The 16,140-nt window shown below is 39.7% G+C and overlaps 1 protein-coding gene across 1 annotated transcript in view; it reads right to left on the reverse strand.

Moving 5' to 3' along the window:
• Nucleotides 1-15,478, reverse strand: part of LOC100020659 (sodium-coupled monocarboxylate transporter 1-like) — a 40,744-nt gene extending 25,266 nt beyond the window's left edge. The window contains exons 1-6 of the mRNA XM_003341973.4: nucleotides 14,771-15,478; nucleotides 13,238-13,303; nucleotides 10,669-10,720; nucleotides 8,234-8,301; nucleotides 6,607-6,761; nucleotides 3,321-3,461 (exon numbers count right to left, since the gene is read on the reverse strand). Coding sequence (XP_003342021.1) covers nucleotides 3,321-3,461; nucleotides 6,607-6,761; nucleotides 8,234-8,301; nucleotides 10,669-10,720; nucleotides 13,238-13,303; nucleotides 14,771-15,121 — 833 coding nt within the window. The 5' untranslated portion in view covers nucleotides 15,122-15,478. The remainder of the gene's footprint in view (nucleotides 1-3,320; nucleotides 3,462-6,606; nucleotides 6,762-8,233; nucleotides 8,302-10,668; nucleotides 10,721-13,237; nucleotides 13,304-14,770) is intronic.
• Between the last annotated feature and the right edge of the window lie 662 nt (nucleotides 15,479-16,140).

Raw genomic sequence — 16,140 nt, forward strand, 5'->3', positions numbered from 1 at the left:
CATCATAAGTACTTTTCAGCTTCCTTTTGTCTATTGTCTTTCCCCCATTAGAATGTAAGTTCTTTACAGGCAGGAACTATCTTTTGCCTTTCTTTATATCCCCAGCCCTTGAGCTTCTGGTTCAACCAAATTCTCTCCCTTCACACAACCCATCCCTCACACCTGGGGTATCTTCCCTCCTCACCTCTGACTTTCAGAATTCCTAGTTTCCTTCAAAGTTCTTCTCTAATATCATCTCCTATATGAGCTTTTCTGCCCCATGTCCCACCTCCTAGTAACCTCTTCCTCCCCATTACCTTGTAAATCCAACCCAATAAACATTTATTAAGTGCCTCCTACTATGTACCAGACCTTATGCTAAGTGCTGGGGCTACAATTAATAAAAAGAAAGACAATCCCTGTCCTCAACAAGCATAATTATAATCTAAAGCTATATAAATCTATGTAAATCCTTCATAAATATATATATATATATATGTATATATATATATATATATTTTGAATCTCCTTAAAGGGGCATCTAGGTGATACAGTGGATAGAATGCTAAACATAGAGTCAAGAAAGCTCATCTTCCTCTCCTTGAATCTGGCCTCAGACACTAGCTGTGTGATTCTGGGTAAGTCATTTAACCCTGCTTCCCTCAGTTTCCTCATCTGTCAAATGAGCTGGAGAAGAAAATGGCAGACCACTCCAATGTCTTTGCCAAGAAAACTAATAGGGTCACAAAGTCAGACATGATTTAATAACAAGATATCCTTAAAACTGTGATGACTGGAAAATTATTCTAAATCATCTAATTAAATAAGATTTTAAAAAAAATATGGGATACAAAACAATGTCCAGGACAAGGCCACTGAATAAAATATAGCAGGAGTACTGATGATGAAAAACAAAACAAAACAAAACTGTGTTGGCTGCTCAGCTAATAGAATGGAAGTTTCCTAAAGGCCAGGACTATTTTGTTTCTGTCCCTATCTCTACACTGAGCGGGCACAGTGCCTGGCACCTACTATGTGTTTAATGAATATTTCTTGATTTAATTTAACAAGTGCTTCCTTATTTGAATCACAATGTCTTCCTTACTAGTCCTCAGCCAACACCATCTTTCACCTAGCCCCAGGCTGATCTTCCTCCCTTAGGAAATACTCATCTCAAATTCAATCCTATATAGCTGGGGAGAATAAGCTTCCTCAAATGCTGCTTTGATGTCTTCACTCCCTACATCTAAAATCTGGAAGATAAATTCCAAATTTAGTCTGGCATTCAAAGCATTCCACGAATGGGTCCCAATCCACCTATTTCCTTCTATCCAAACATTTACTCCACATAAAACCATCTACTAACTCTCTCCCAGGGTCTATTCTTTTTTGTTCATATCCTTTTCCTGAAGAGTCAGATCTTCCCCTCTTCTTCCCTGAGACAAACTCTAAACATGCCTGAAGACAATCTGAATCCCCTTCACCTCCTTGAAGCTTTCTTAGAGCACTTCCCAGGATTCTGTCCTTCTGTCATGGGTTCAAACCTAGCCTCAGAAGATACTTTCTAGCTGTGTGACCCCCCATTGCCTAGCCCTTACCACTCTGCCTTAGAAATAATACACAGTATTGATTCTAAGAGGGAAGGCAAAAGTTTAAAAAAAAAAACTTTACCATTATCTTTTGGGAGTTTAATTGCTTATGGCTTTAGAGCCCTAGAGTTGGAAAGGACCCGAGTTATCATCTTGTCCAGTTTCCTCATTTTTCTGAGGCCCAGAGAGGTTAGCCAACTTGCCCAAGATCACAGAGGGAGCAAGTGACAAAGTTGGGATTGGATTACAGGAGCTCTAATTACAAACAATTGTACAGAAAAATCCACCCCTCTCTTTTCAGCTTCCCAGTTTCCTAACCACTGCATCACCCTCACTGCCTCATTCTCCCTCCACCACATATCCAACCAGTTGCCAAATCTTGACATTTCTGACTCCTGCTCTCCACTCACACAGGCCTTCTTCACCTCTCCCCTAAATTATTGCAACAGCTTCTTAATTGATTTCCCTGCTTCCAGGCTCTCCCCCTCCATACAGATGCCAAAGCAATTTTCCTTAAAGGCAGATTTGACCTGGGGAAAAATTAGCTCAGATCTTCTCAGTTATTTCCTATACTCTTCTACTTCCCCCTCCCATCTTTCCAGCCTTGTTTATCCCTTCCCTTCCCTCCCAGTATAATCTGGATAAACTGGCCTTATTGTTCTTCCTTGAAGATAACAGGCTATCTCCCATCTTTGGACTGATTAGCTTTCAGCCCTAGAATGCACTTGCTCCTCATCTCTGCCTCTCAGAAAGCAAAACTATAGCTATAATTAGTACACATAAAAGTGGAAGGAAGGCACAGGAAGTGACAAAAGGAAGGGTCTTTAAAAATGCCATGAACTTCCTGTGTCTTTTGCCTTCAATTTGACCTTGGAAGAACTCTGGCTGAGGACTGTTTCTATTTCTATTAGGACTACCATGTGGGTGAGTAAAAAAGACTGACTTGGGGCAGCTGGGTAGCTCAGTGGATTGAGAGCCAGACCTAAAGATAAGAGGCCCTGGGTTCAAATCTGGCCCCAGACACTTCCCAGCTGTGTGACCCTGGGCAAGTCACTTGACCCCCATTGCCTAGCCCTAACCCCTGTCCTAACTTGGAACCAATACACAGTATGGATTCCAAGACAGAAGGTAAGGGTTTAAAAAAAAAAAAAGACTCACTCCCTTTTCTGGAGGTACTAGCCTCTGGAGAGACCCTGGCTAAAACCCTTGTTTAATTTACCTCTGGACCCCCTTTGCTGGGGCCTCTTAAGGTTTGGACTTGGCTGGAGTAAATATCTACTGTCTGGTTTTCTTACTTTCATTCTTTCTCCTTTTGTAAATAAATTACCATAAAAATCATTTGGAATTGAGTAATAATTCCTGGCAACTACACTTATATAAATTTAGTCTAATCCTTTAATTTTAATGGCTTACATTCTGGCCCTTATACTCTTAGACACAAAGAATTGCCCTGAGTGGTTAAATGATTTGCCCAGCATATGGCAGAATCTGTCTCATGCCATTAGTATGAATCAGAAGCAAAACTCAAACAATTTTCTCTTGTCTCCAATGCTTGCCTCTCTCCACTAGATCCTATTATCCTTCATCAATACTATTTGTCTAAATTACATACATAATACATACATTACTGAATATATGTCATAATACATTATATTGTATAAAAAAGGATTATATAAAAATTATCATAGAAAATCATAGAAACCAAAAGATATTTAAGTGTCAACACATATACAATCATGAAATGGCTCTTACATTTTGGCATGGAAGCGGCTTTTGCAGGAATTGTACCTCTGGACTTGGGTTGGGTTGATACCAAAAATTGTGATATATGTGAGAGAACCACCAATGATGACTGTCCAGAATGTGTATCTTTGAAGAGGATTGGGATTGAAGCTAAAGAACAATAGAGGAGGAAGTTAGAGGATATGAAGGAAATGAACACTGCCCAAAGATTTCACATTGAAATCTGTGATATAAGGGTAGAGGGGCTGGATACTACAAACAACACCCAGTTACCTCTATTTTTTTTAACCCTTACCTTCTGTCTTAGAATCACTACTCTACTGCATTTTTTTTACTATTCAAAATTTGGACCATTTTTTCATAATATTCTTTTTTTTTTAAACCCTTACCTCACATCTTAGAATCAATACTAAGTATTGCTTCCAAGGCAGAAGAAGGGTGAAGGCTAGGCAACTGGGGTTAAGTGACTTGCCCAGGGTCACACAACTAGGAAGTGTCTGAGGCCAGATTTGAACCCAGGACCTCCCATCTCTAGATCTGGCTAGGTCTAGAGGGATTTGGCCACAAGATTCTTCTCTAAAAAGCTTCACTTAAAAAGACCCTTTCTTAAGTAAGTTGCCTCCAGAGAAGTTGGGGAAAGGAAGACAACATAAAGCTCTCTAAGACTCAGTTCTTCCACAGCTGGTTAGAACAAGATATTTATTTCTGCTTTTCCAGAGGAGGTCAGTTTTCCCCTTAAAATATATGTGTGAATTTTAAAACTACTCCACCCTACTCAGACCGTACATTAGAAGATTTGATTTAGCTACCTCCTGATTATAACAATGAAGACACTCTCTTTAACAGAATCAGAAATGTCTTGTAGTACTTTACATTACTCCACCCTATTTAGACCATACTTTAGGGGAAGATAAAGTTGTAATCACCTGGTTGAACAATGAAGGTACTTAGTTCTCACCTTTTAGTGAAGCTAGAACTTTAAGCTAAGTCTATTTTTAGACCTTAATACAAAAAGATGTTAAGTAACTACAGAGGTTGAATTAATCACAAAAAGGTCAAGTAACTAACAAAAGGTGAACTTAACACAGAAGTGTTAAGTAACTCAAAAGATATAATCAAAGAAGATGAGAACTAAAAGTATGGGAAGTCCTGGAGAAAAGCCTCTGATGCGATTGGTAGATTTGAAAGTTTCAAGGAGAAGAAACAAGGGTGAAAGGTCTATATATTTGGCTCCCTTGCTGGCTCTGAGAGAGATTTTGATTGAAAACTCTTTCCCCGGAAAGTTGGAGTTGGCTGATCACTTCCTGTGAGCAGCCTGGGCACCAGTTCAATCCTGGAACTCAGCCTGGAGGAGCTTAATTCAGACAGCTTCCTTGACATGGTCTCTTGGGTAAGACTGACTTCCTTTTTCCCTTGGGCTCAGGGAGGCCCCTTTGGCCAAGGCCTTTAACTCCTTCCTGGCTCAGCCTGAGCCAGAGCAGTTAAAATTAACTATTTCCTCTCCCTCTCTCTTCTCCTTAATTCCTTCTCTCTATATTAATTAAAATCACCATAATTTCCAGCTGACTTAGGTATTTTATTATTTGGGATTTTCCCTGGAGATCAATTAAATCTAGATTTTAAGTCACAACTCTAAATTAATCTTTAGATATGTTGGGTAACATTTCTATAATATCTAAGGTCTACAAATGTTTCCAATATATAATCTCACTTGACTCTCATAATTATTCTGAGATTGGCATAGATAGATAGATAGATAGATAGATAGATAGATAGATAGATAGATAGATAGATAGATAGATATTTTTTTTAAGTTGAGATTTGTGAGTTCTTCAGTGTATGGAACTCCAAACTGTGATAGTGAAATCACCTTTTAAGGCTGGTATATATTAATTTAAGGTCAACAAGAAATTCACTCATGAAATTCCTAAATGAAACACTCAAGTCAGTATGGAGTTTTATGGTGGTTTAATTACAATGGGAGTAAGAAAGAAGGAGAGGGAGAGAAGGAAAGAAGGGGGAAAGGAAAGAGATTAACTCAACCTTCTGGCAGAGCCAGAGGGAATTTAGGCCTGGAAGGCCAAGGTAGAGAAGGGAATCAGACCTTCACTCATGTGACTGATCTGAAGGAAAGATGCCTGTGGGTCTCCTCCTTGCTTGAGCTCCTAAAACCAACTGGAGCCTAGCCCTGTCCACAGGAAGTGAGCGAACTCCAGAGGCTGTTCTCTACCTCACTTCCTGTGCCTCACACGTGCCAATGGTGACTCAAGCTTGGCTTAGGACAGCCCAGGTAGGCAGTTAATTATTTCTGATTTGCCATTGACTAGCACATGCCCGTGTAGTTTGGGCGTGCACAATTTTTGGGTGCTAGACCAAGCAAGATAGAGATTTAAAAATCACAAAACATAGAGATTGGTCACTCATCTGTAAATTATAACCTTAGGGAGCTGTATGGATCATAGAGAGTATAAATAATTTGCCCAGAGTCACATGGAGTCAGAGGCAGAGTTTGAAACCCAGATGTTCACACCTCTGAGGACAACCTTGTAATGGCTACACTATGCTATCTTGTAGGAGACACTAATGGTGTTTTCCTTATACTGGGGAAAACAAAGGATGAAAGAAGTCAGTTGACTAGTCTCTGGGGACATAGATGACAAATCCTGGTTCCAAGGGGGACTTTCTTTCCCCCTACATAATTCAATGCTGAAAGATGTCATCTATTTCTCTCATTATAATGTAAGCTCTTGGGGCAGCTGGGTAGCACACTGGATAAAGCACCAGGAGGACCAGGGTTCAAATGTGACCTCAGGTACTTCCTAGCTGTGTGACCTTGGGACCCTGGTTGCCTAGCCCTTGCCCCTCTTCTGTCTTAAAATGGATGCTAAGGCAGAAGGTAAGGCCCCTAAAAAAATAAGAACATAAGCTCCTTGAGGACAGATTGCTCCAGTCTTTTTGTATTTTTGTTTCCCTGTGTAAGGTACAAGACCGGGCATGGAAAATGCTTCATAAGTGCTTACTGATGGATTGCATACTATCCTCGATGCTGTTTTTAAATTTTAGTGTATTTTCAGATATTTCCTAGCTGTGTGACCCTGGGTAAGTCATTTAACCCTAATTTACTAGCCCTTATCACTCTTTTGCCCTGGAACTAACATTCAGTATCAATTCTAAAATAGAAGGTAAGGGTTAAAGAAAACTTTTTTTTAATTCTACTATATTATTTTTATCAAAGATTTAACTTGAAAATACACAGAAACACACATGCATCCCCAGTGAACAAATGGAAACTTACTCCCAGAAGTTTAATCTTCCTCCATGATAGGAATCATTTAGGACATTACTGATGCCACCTTGGACCACAGTACCCTGTATGATCACAGCCAAAAATCCAGCTAGCTTGATTCCAGCTTGGAAAACATGTATCCAGACAACAGCTTTGAATCCACCCTTTGTGGGGAAGAATAATATTAAACATTCTGGCTTTATCTATGTGTGATATCTATAACATATTCTAATATTACATCTACATAGCAAATAAATATCTGTTTATCGGTATGTGATATTCTACATATTCATGCATGTGATGTCACATCTCATAAATACAGATATGTTTAGGTTCTTTGTCATGTGCACAATATTGTGACATGTAAAACATGTTACACATGATATAACATGTCATAATGTATTACATTGTAATCTATTGTGTCATATAAGATTGTATATAATTTGTAGCATAGATTATAATTATATATGTATAATGTATAATAGCATGTTATCTAATTATATATAACAATGTATTGTTTATGTTATATTCATCATATTGTTGGTTTATGTTCCGTATTACCATTCTATTTCTACAACATATTATTTGTTTTATTAATCATATTGATTTATATTATCTATTACCATTGTCATCACAGGATCATTGATTTAGAGCTAAAAGGAAAAATTTGAAGGCCCCTAGTCCAACTCTCTCATTTTATAAATGATGAAACTAAGGCCCTTCCTAAGATCACATGGGGCTGCCAGGAGGCACAGTTGATAGAGACCTTGGGCTGAGTTCAAATCTAGACCCAGACACTTACTACTTGTATGACTCTTCTTGCATCCACTGCCTCATCTGGAAAATGAGTTAGAGAAGGAAATGGAAAACCCCTCCAGTATCTTTACCAAGAAAAGTCCAAATGAGGTCACGAAAAGTTGGATAGAGCTGACATGATTAAACAACAATAAGATCACCCAGGTAGAAACTGGTAGAAGAAGGATTTTTTTTATTCAAGGTCCTCATAGTTCAGATTGAGAGGGAATCCTGGATAACTCTAATTCTTATTAAAAAAAAATTCAGTGTTCTTTCAAGTTTATACATAGTAAACTTGCAAGTCCTTGTATTAAAATTTTTTTCCACCATCAAAAAAAACAAGAAATGTTCTCTTTCCACTAACACATTGAAAAATAAACAGATACACAAACCTGAGGAGGGAATGTAAAGTTGTTTTCACTACAATATTGCTCTATGGACACATAGGTTTAGTTGTTGTAGTGGTAGTTGTTTTTTTTGTTTTGTTTTGGGGGGGGATCTGATTTTTCATGATCCCATTTGGGGTTTTCCCAGAAAAAATACTGGAAGGGTCTGTCATTTTCTTCTCCAACTCATTTTACAGATGATTTAACCAAAGCAAATAGAGTTAAGTGACTTGCCCAAGGTCAGAGAGCTAGTAAATTTCTAGGGTCATATTTGAACTCGGAATAAGAGTCTTCCTGATTCTAAGACCAGAACTCTCTCCACTGTACCACTTAGTTAAAGAAAAATAGAAGTGAACCATAAAAGATACAAGGCTTGCCCTGGAGAATTTTAAATGTCATTAAGTCAGGAAGAAATATGCAGTCAGAAGTCTCATGGAAATGGGTGATAAACATACCATTGAACTGCAGAAAATACAGACCACTCCTGTAGCAATGATTGTGCCCCATAAGTTGAGTCTTGTGACTGCAGAAAGAAAAAAAAAGAATGAATGCATCTCCATGAAATCTGTACATTCCAGCTGCTTCACAAAAATGATGTTCCCAACATCAGGAAGGCTTCACAAAAGAAAATGCAGCTTCAATGAAAAGAGCTTTAAATTTGGACTCAGAGGGATTGGGTTCAAATCATGATTCCAGTATACAGTACCCTTGGGAATGTGGGCAAGTCACTCTACTTCTTTTCCTCCTTTGTAAAATAAATGGGCTAGATTAGATGACCTTTAATCTTATAGATTCTACAACTTGTGCATGTGAGGGTATATGTTACATATAATCAAAGTGGTCAGACTGGGTATATTTGGGGATTTCATCTAAAGGGAAGATCTGACAGCTAGATGTTTAGAAAAGATAGGACTGGGGGCAAGTGGGTAACTCAGTGGATTGAAAGCCAGGCCCAGAGACAGAAGGTCCTAGGTTCAAACCTCAGACACTTCCTAGCTGTGTGACCCTGGGCAAGTCACTTGACCCCCCACTTGCCTAGCCCTTACCACTCTTCTGCCTTAGAATCAATACACAGCCCTTCCATTAATATATGAAGATATCACTGATGGAATAAGGTTACAGATATTTTTAGAATAGGAATATGTGCATTTAGCATCTAGGAAAGGAAAGACATTAAAGATGCAACCTGGAAAAGATTCAAAGGCCAAAGAAAAATGTTAAGAGAAATAAGATAAGTGAATCTGAGAAAAATGTGCCACTGAGTGGATGGGGAAAGAGAATGGAAAGAAGGAGGAGGAAAAGAAACAAGAAGGGTAGAAAATTTCAATTCATCACTGTAGTCTATAAAAATTCAGCACCTACAAAATGTTTAGTAAAATATGATCTTGTGGCTATAATTATGTATCTGAAACACTATCTTTCATAGACTTTTAGAGGATAGATCCCCATCCCATAAATAATGAACCCAAAATATGCTGGAGAACTCAACCAATAAACTGTACTGTAAGCAAATGGACCATTATGACACACCAGACTTTTCACAATCTCCCAGTTGACATTTTAAAGATTCCACCTTGCTTTTCCCAGTCTCCAAGCTATTAGGAATGGCAAGATTTTAAATCATAGAGACCTGGCCAAGGTAAGGAAAACCATATGGGAAGAGGATGAGATAGTCATTTTGTCTGTTAAAGGACTTGAATTACAGGTCCTTTTAATGAATCTCTGGAGTGAAAATTTACATCTAAATTCTTTTGTTCACCTACCCAAAAAAAGCACAATAATTTATACACTTGTGCAATTATCTGTAGCACATTAAAGAAGAATAAAAGCATTATAGTGACTTGTCCTAAAAGGATAGGAAGAAATTTCTTTCTCTAACAACAGCTGATATTTGAACATTTTAATCCTTGGAAAACACTTTACTTTGTGTCTCATCTGATCCTCAGACAACTCTTTGAGTTAAATACTTCATTTATTATTGTGACCATTTAACAGACGAGGGCTCAAAGGGCCCTTGATCTGTCCAAGGACAGGAGCTGTCCAGTTATACCTGCAGCAGAATTCTGCTGCTTTCTCCCTTTCTTCAAGGCACCATAGAATCATGGAAAGAATACTATGTTCTGAGTCAGAGAAACTAGATTCTCAAAACTCACCTATGTGACAGGGCAAAGCAGTTAGTTAGCCTGAGATCCTCAGTTTCCTCTCTTTTAAAATGAAAGGGGTAGGTCAGATGATCACTAATGTTTCTTCTCGTTCTAGTTCCTATGATCCCAAGACCTGTTATTTATAGACTGCTGGCAAAAACAATGCGTTTCCCCTCACTAGAAGCCTCCATGCAGCCTACTTATTAGATGGGTTGTCAAAGGGAAGATTCCTGATCAGGCACAGGTTGGATTAGGTGACCTTTGTGAAACATCTCCACCTTAAAAATGTCTTCCTCAAAACCACATATGACCATAATAGGATTTTCAGCTGTAAGGGACAACAATAACATCTAGCAATAGCTTCTAGCTCAACCCTAAGGGGTTGGTTTAGATCACTTTTAAGGTCTTTTCTGGTTCTAGTTCCAATCCAGTCTCAAAAAACTAGCTGTATGACCCTGCTGGCCTCGGTTTCCATATCTATAAAATAAGCTAGAGAAGTAAATAGCAAACCATTCTAGTATCTTTGCCCAAAAAAAAAAATGCCAAATAAGATCATTAAGAGTTGACTGGCAATAACAAAGGCCCTTTCTAGTACTACATCTATGAGACTTTGATGTCCTGATAAAAGTCACTCAAAGCTCACCTCTATCATACTGCTATATCAGCCTATTCCCCCATTGCCAAGAGATCATTGGGCTCATCCCCAAATAAGCACAAGTAACCCTGCTTATCCTGCAAAGATTTACCTTGATTCATAGCAAGAGCTGGAGCATAAATAACAACTCCAGTATACAGAATCTAGAAAAGAAAAATCAGAACATGAAATACAAACACAAAATTGTCAATACCAAAGAATTTTACAAATCAATTCACAACCTGCTTAGCATTCAAATCCCCCAGTCCCTCTCTTCCTATGTAGCCCTCTATTTGGAGTGGGAAGAATTCCTTCTCTTTCCCAATCCCTCTCATTCTACAACATATCTGGCTCTATCTCCAGCACAACTGAGTTCTCTGCAGAAACCTAAGAACTAATGTGTTGGATAGATTTAGAGTTAATAACAGGTATCAGTTAAATGGTGTTTTAAGGTTTGCAAAATACCACACAAAATTATCCCATTTAGTCCTCACCACAACAATGAGGGGCTCTTTTTATAATATAATAATATATGATCTATAACATTAGTTATATACAATTTTAAAATATATGATACATAATATGATCATATCAAATACTAGCCCTCAAGGGCTATTTTTATTCCCATTTTATAGATGAGGAAACTGAGGGTGAGAGAAGTTAATTGGCTTGCCCCAGGAGGCAGGATTCCAACTGAAGTTATCCTAACTCCAAGTCCAGCACTCCTTCTGCTACCCCAACTAACTGCAGGGAGGGAGGTCTCTTCACCCTAGCAATCTTCATGTGGAGAACAGATGACTGCATTTGGGGGCAATATTACAAAGGAGATGCCTCTTCAATTAAAGATTGGACAAGATGGCCATCTAAAATTCTTCTAACTCTTGGACTCTATGTTCCAATGCTCCTACATCCTTTTTTTTTTCCATTTTGCAGGACTTCAAAAGGGGCAGCTAGGCAGTGCAGTGAATTCAAAGAGGCCTGAGTTCAAATATGAACTTAGACATTTACCAGCTATGTGACTGTGGGCAACTCACTTAAGCCTGTGTGCCTGTTTTCTCATCTGTAAAAACAGTGGGAGAAGGAAGTGTCAAACCACTCCAATACCTTTGCCAGGAAAATCTCATGGACAATATGATTCATGAGGTCACAAAGAATCAATCAGATGCAGCTAAATGGTTGAACAACCAAAAGACTTCACACAGATATTTCTGGAGAGTCTTCACATCTGTCTTTAGGACAACATAATTCAAAGTTATTAAATCATGAAAGTTGTTTTTTTTTTAATCCCTCAAGACATCGAGGTGGGACAAGAGGGAGAAAGCTGAATGTGAAGTCAGGAAGACCTGAGTTCAAATTCAACTTCAGAGACTTACTAGCTGTGTTACTTACTAGACTAATCACTTAACCTCTGTTTGTCTCACTTCCCCCTCATCTGTAAAATGGGGATAATAATAGCACCAAATTCCCAGGGTTGTTGTAAGGATCAACTGAAATGATATTTGTAAAGGTCATAGTACAATTCCTAGTTCATTTCTTCTCTTCCTTTCCTTTCTTGCATTAAATGTTCACCCTATCATTCCAATGGAGAGAGAGAACCACTCTGGAGACCTGGGGTTCAAAACCTAATTCTGGTTGCTAATTCTCTGAGCATCTGCTTCTTCCTTGGTAAAATGGGGGTGAGAATAAAGAAGTTAAAGAGCATAATGGTGGTGATAAAAATTCTTTAAAGTGAAACACAGAAACATCAGTTCTGAAGTGGGAGGTGAGGGGGGTGTAAAATGAGAGGGGTTGAACTAGATAAACTCAACTGTCCATTCTAGTTGGAAATCTATAATCATTTTATGATACTGTTGAGCCATCTTCGGTCATATCTGACTCTTCATAATCTCATTTGGGGTTTTCTTGGCAAAGATTCTGGAGTGATTTGCCATATCCTTCTCCAGCTCATTTGACAGCTGAGGAAACTGAGGTCAACAGAAATAAGAGACTTGCTGGGACCACCCAGTTGATTAAGTGTCAGACCAGATTTGAATTTAAGAAGATGAGTCTCCCTGAGTCCAGGTCACTCACTCTATCCATTGTGCCATCTAGCTACTCTAATACAATGCTTAAGGCTTATTTATTAAGCCATAGTTGCCATCTTCATCTGATGATGGAGGCTGTGACCATGTTGGGAGTCCCCCATTCACAAGACATCATATCCTTCAAATATTCACACCCTAGCTAACCCCATGAGGCAGTGAGAAGAAAAATCCTTGGCTATACTTACAGTGTAAAAGGGGTCTAGCAGTGATTAGCCATTCCTGAGCATTTTCAATGAATTTCTTAATTACTTTTGTCATTTCAATTATGTTTGGGGGGTATTTTTTAATTTAAAAAATTAAGGATAAACAGCTATTGCCCAAAGTAAGTGATCTCTGCAGCTTGTGCAGCTGAGAAATTCAACTTAATAGAAGTCATCCTGCCATTTCAGGAAGCTAAAGGTGTTTTCTGACCTCTCAGGATCTGTGTTCTTTCATTCTCTTCCCATTTCCTTTTCCTTTTTCCACTTTTCACTTAGACATGCTATAAATCCATCTTACAGTGTCTTAATAAACAAAATGCCCAATTACCATAAACATTTTGCCAAAAAGTCTTAGACGACAAAGGGGGGATGGAGAACACACTGGAGAACCACTTACTGTTTGAAAGATGAACAGGACCGTTCCACAGAGGCGAATACGTTTGTTAAAACGAAGCTCTAGATACTTTCAAAAGATCAAAATGAGAGAATGATTAATATATATGACCCATCCTGACCACACAATTACATATTTGAAGTTGGAAGGGACCCCAAAGGTCATTGAGTCTAACCTTGTCATTTTAGAAATGAGGAAACTGAGGCTCAGGAAAATTAAGGGACTTGCCCAAGGCCACAGTTAACACATGGCAGAACTAGGATTTGTTTTATTTGTCTTTTCTTGAATTATCTTTTGAACCATTTGTCTTTCCTCTGGCTCTGTAAATAGTTGCACCAAATTCCCCTGGGCTCAGCATTATCTACAAAGAGACTTTATCCTCTCCCTGCAGTCATCCCATTCTCAGAAACCAAACCTGTCTAATTTTGGAGAAAAGGACAAGAGCTGTGACAAAGCCACCTCTCCTGAATGATCAAAATTCTTTAGCTCACTTCTTTAAAAAGCTACCCTAACTCAATTCATCCCAACAAGTATTTATAAATTAGGCTTCTCCTCTGTTTGAGGCTTGATGGGGATGAAAGGCTGGGGATGAAAAGATAAAAATGAAAGTAGTTCTTGCCCTTAAGGGCCACAAGGTTGCAGTAACATATAGATTCCTGAGCCAGAAATTCAGGAAGACTCATCTTCCAAAATTCCAATCCCACCTGACATATTGACCAGCTGGGTGACCCTGTGCAAGTTACTTAACTGCATTTGCTTGAGTTTCCTCATCTGTAAAATAAACTGGAGAAGGATACAGCAAAGCACTTCGGTATCTTTGCCAAGAAAATTCCAAATAAGAACAAAATTATGTAACCATGGAAAAAATACTTTAAAATAAATTAATTAATTTTTAAAAATAAAAAAATAAAGATAGTGAAATTTTTAAAAATGGGGAACAAAAAAAGCAGGACAAGAGGACAAGCCTAAAAAAAAAAGACAAAAGTCTTTGCCGTTAAAAGACTTAACGATTTTGCAAATCTAGGAGTCAGCACGGATGCAAAGGAAGGAGCAGGGGCTTCAGAGTGAGAACACTTGTTTGAATCTGGGATCTGCCACTTGTTATCCGGGTAACTTAACCACATTTAACTAGTGTGAGTTGAAGACAGTTGGAGAGAGATGACATCTAATACGTCTTCCAGCGCTAATTTTTTGTAAACCCTTACCATTTGTCGACTTTTCCACTTAAATCTCCTTCACGCACAAGTGTCTTTGTGCACACTCATCTATCATAGATGAAAACGCACAGACAATCATCCTAGTCATCCTCGGTTACTGAGAGACTACTACTAAACACAAAATCGGTTCCAAGGCAGAAGAGCGGTAAGGGCGAAGGAATGGGGGTTAAGTGACTTGCCCAGGGTCACACAGCTGGGAAGTGTCTGAGTTCAGCTCTAAATCTCAAACCTCAGTTTGATAAGATTCCTTCCACAGCTCCTCAAACTCAGAAAGGCGGGGGGCGGGGGAGGGTAGCAGTGGTTCCTGATGTCCCCTTACCTCGTAGGTGCTGGTAACGCCCAGCTTGTAAAAGACTGGGAGGAAGATCTCAGCAGTGACGATGACCGTAACGATATAGGAGAATGCGTAAAGAGAGAATATGGCCCCAAAGCGATAGATCTCCGAGGGGATACCCAGGATCGTGATGGCGGACATGAAGCTGGAGGTGAGGGACAGCGCCACGGGCACCGCGGTCATCTTCCGGCCGCCTATCAGAAAGTCTTCCTTGGTCTGCTGGCCGCCTCTGCGGAAGGCATAGTAAACCCCTATAGCTGCGGACATGAACAGCATCCCCGCGAAAACCAGGTAGTCCCACACCCCGAAGGTCCTGATTTCCCGCTGTGCGCTCATGGTTGCGCTGACCAAACTTTCTTCTTCCCAGATTAGCAGAGCACACGTCGAGGAGAGCTGCCAGCTTCAGGCGCTGCTTTGCTCCGGGAGCTGCGGCTTTCCAGGCCAGGCCCTGACCTCGCGTCTGCCTATCTCTGTCAGTCTGGCCACTTGGAGATGTCTCCAAGATAATCTAGGCTGCAAAAGCGCTGTGCTTTGCCTCTGACAAACCCCGGAGACGGGCGTTCGTTGGAAGCTTCCAGCACTGAGGCAAGATTGAGACCAGGCTTGCTGAGGCTCTTGCGGAGTCGCGGAGGGGACCCTGGGAAAGAGAAGCGAGCCGAGGGGCTTAAGAGAGGACTGTCTGCATTCTGCGGCGGGGCGCTCTAGGTTCCAGAGGCTGGGCTTCTCTGATTTGCCTGCTCATTGGACGTCAATGTTGATGGGTGGAGATGGGGGAACCAAACAGACAAATATCCCAAGCTAGACGGGTGACCAGGGTGAGAAGTCAGGTGTCCTTGAATCCCACCCAGTAAAAAGTTTTGGCCACGACCCCAGTGAGAGAAGAGAATGCAAAGGTTTTAAAAAGAGAGAATGCATGAAACCTGGGTCCATGCCTTTCTCTGCAATGGCCTGCTTTGTGGGAATATAAACCCCACTCAGTTCTCCACAATCACAGCTCAGATCTCATGGTTTAGAAACTTGGACTAGGACTCGATTTACAGAGTAGATCAATGAAGAAAGCCCAGGATGCTTAAAGAATGTGCAGGTCAAATATAATTTAATTGACCAAGAAATCAGTTTACACAAAACCTTTTGGAATCGCCTCCAGTCTTGAATGAAGTTAAATCCTCATCTGACACACCATAAGTCAGAGCATTATTATTGAAAGTCGTCTCTGTGTCTCAGAAATAGCAAGTTGGGAAAACTTCAGCAAATATCCCTGTCAGACTAACTTAGGGAAAGGAAGAAGAGTGAAGAGAATTTCATAGGAGTTGAGTACCAGAAAAAGAAACTTCTGTCCTGGAAATCCTGTTTCT

The sequence above is a fragment of the Monodelphis domestica genome, chromosome 5, assembly GCF_027887165.1.
Source record: "Monodelphis domestica isolate mMonDom1 chromosome 5, mMonDom1.pri, whole genome shotgun sequence".
In the NCBI taxonomy this organism is placed as follows: domain Eukaryota; kingdom Metazoa; phylum Chordata; class Mammalia; order Didelphimorphia; family Didelphidae; genus Monodelphis; species Monodelphis domestica.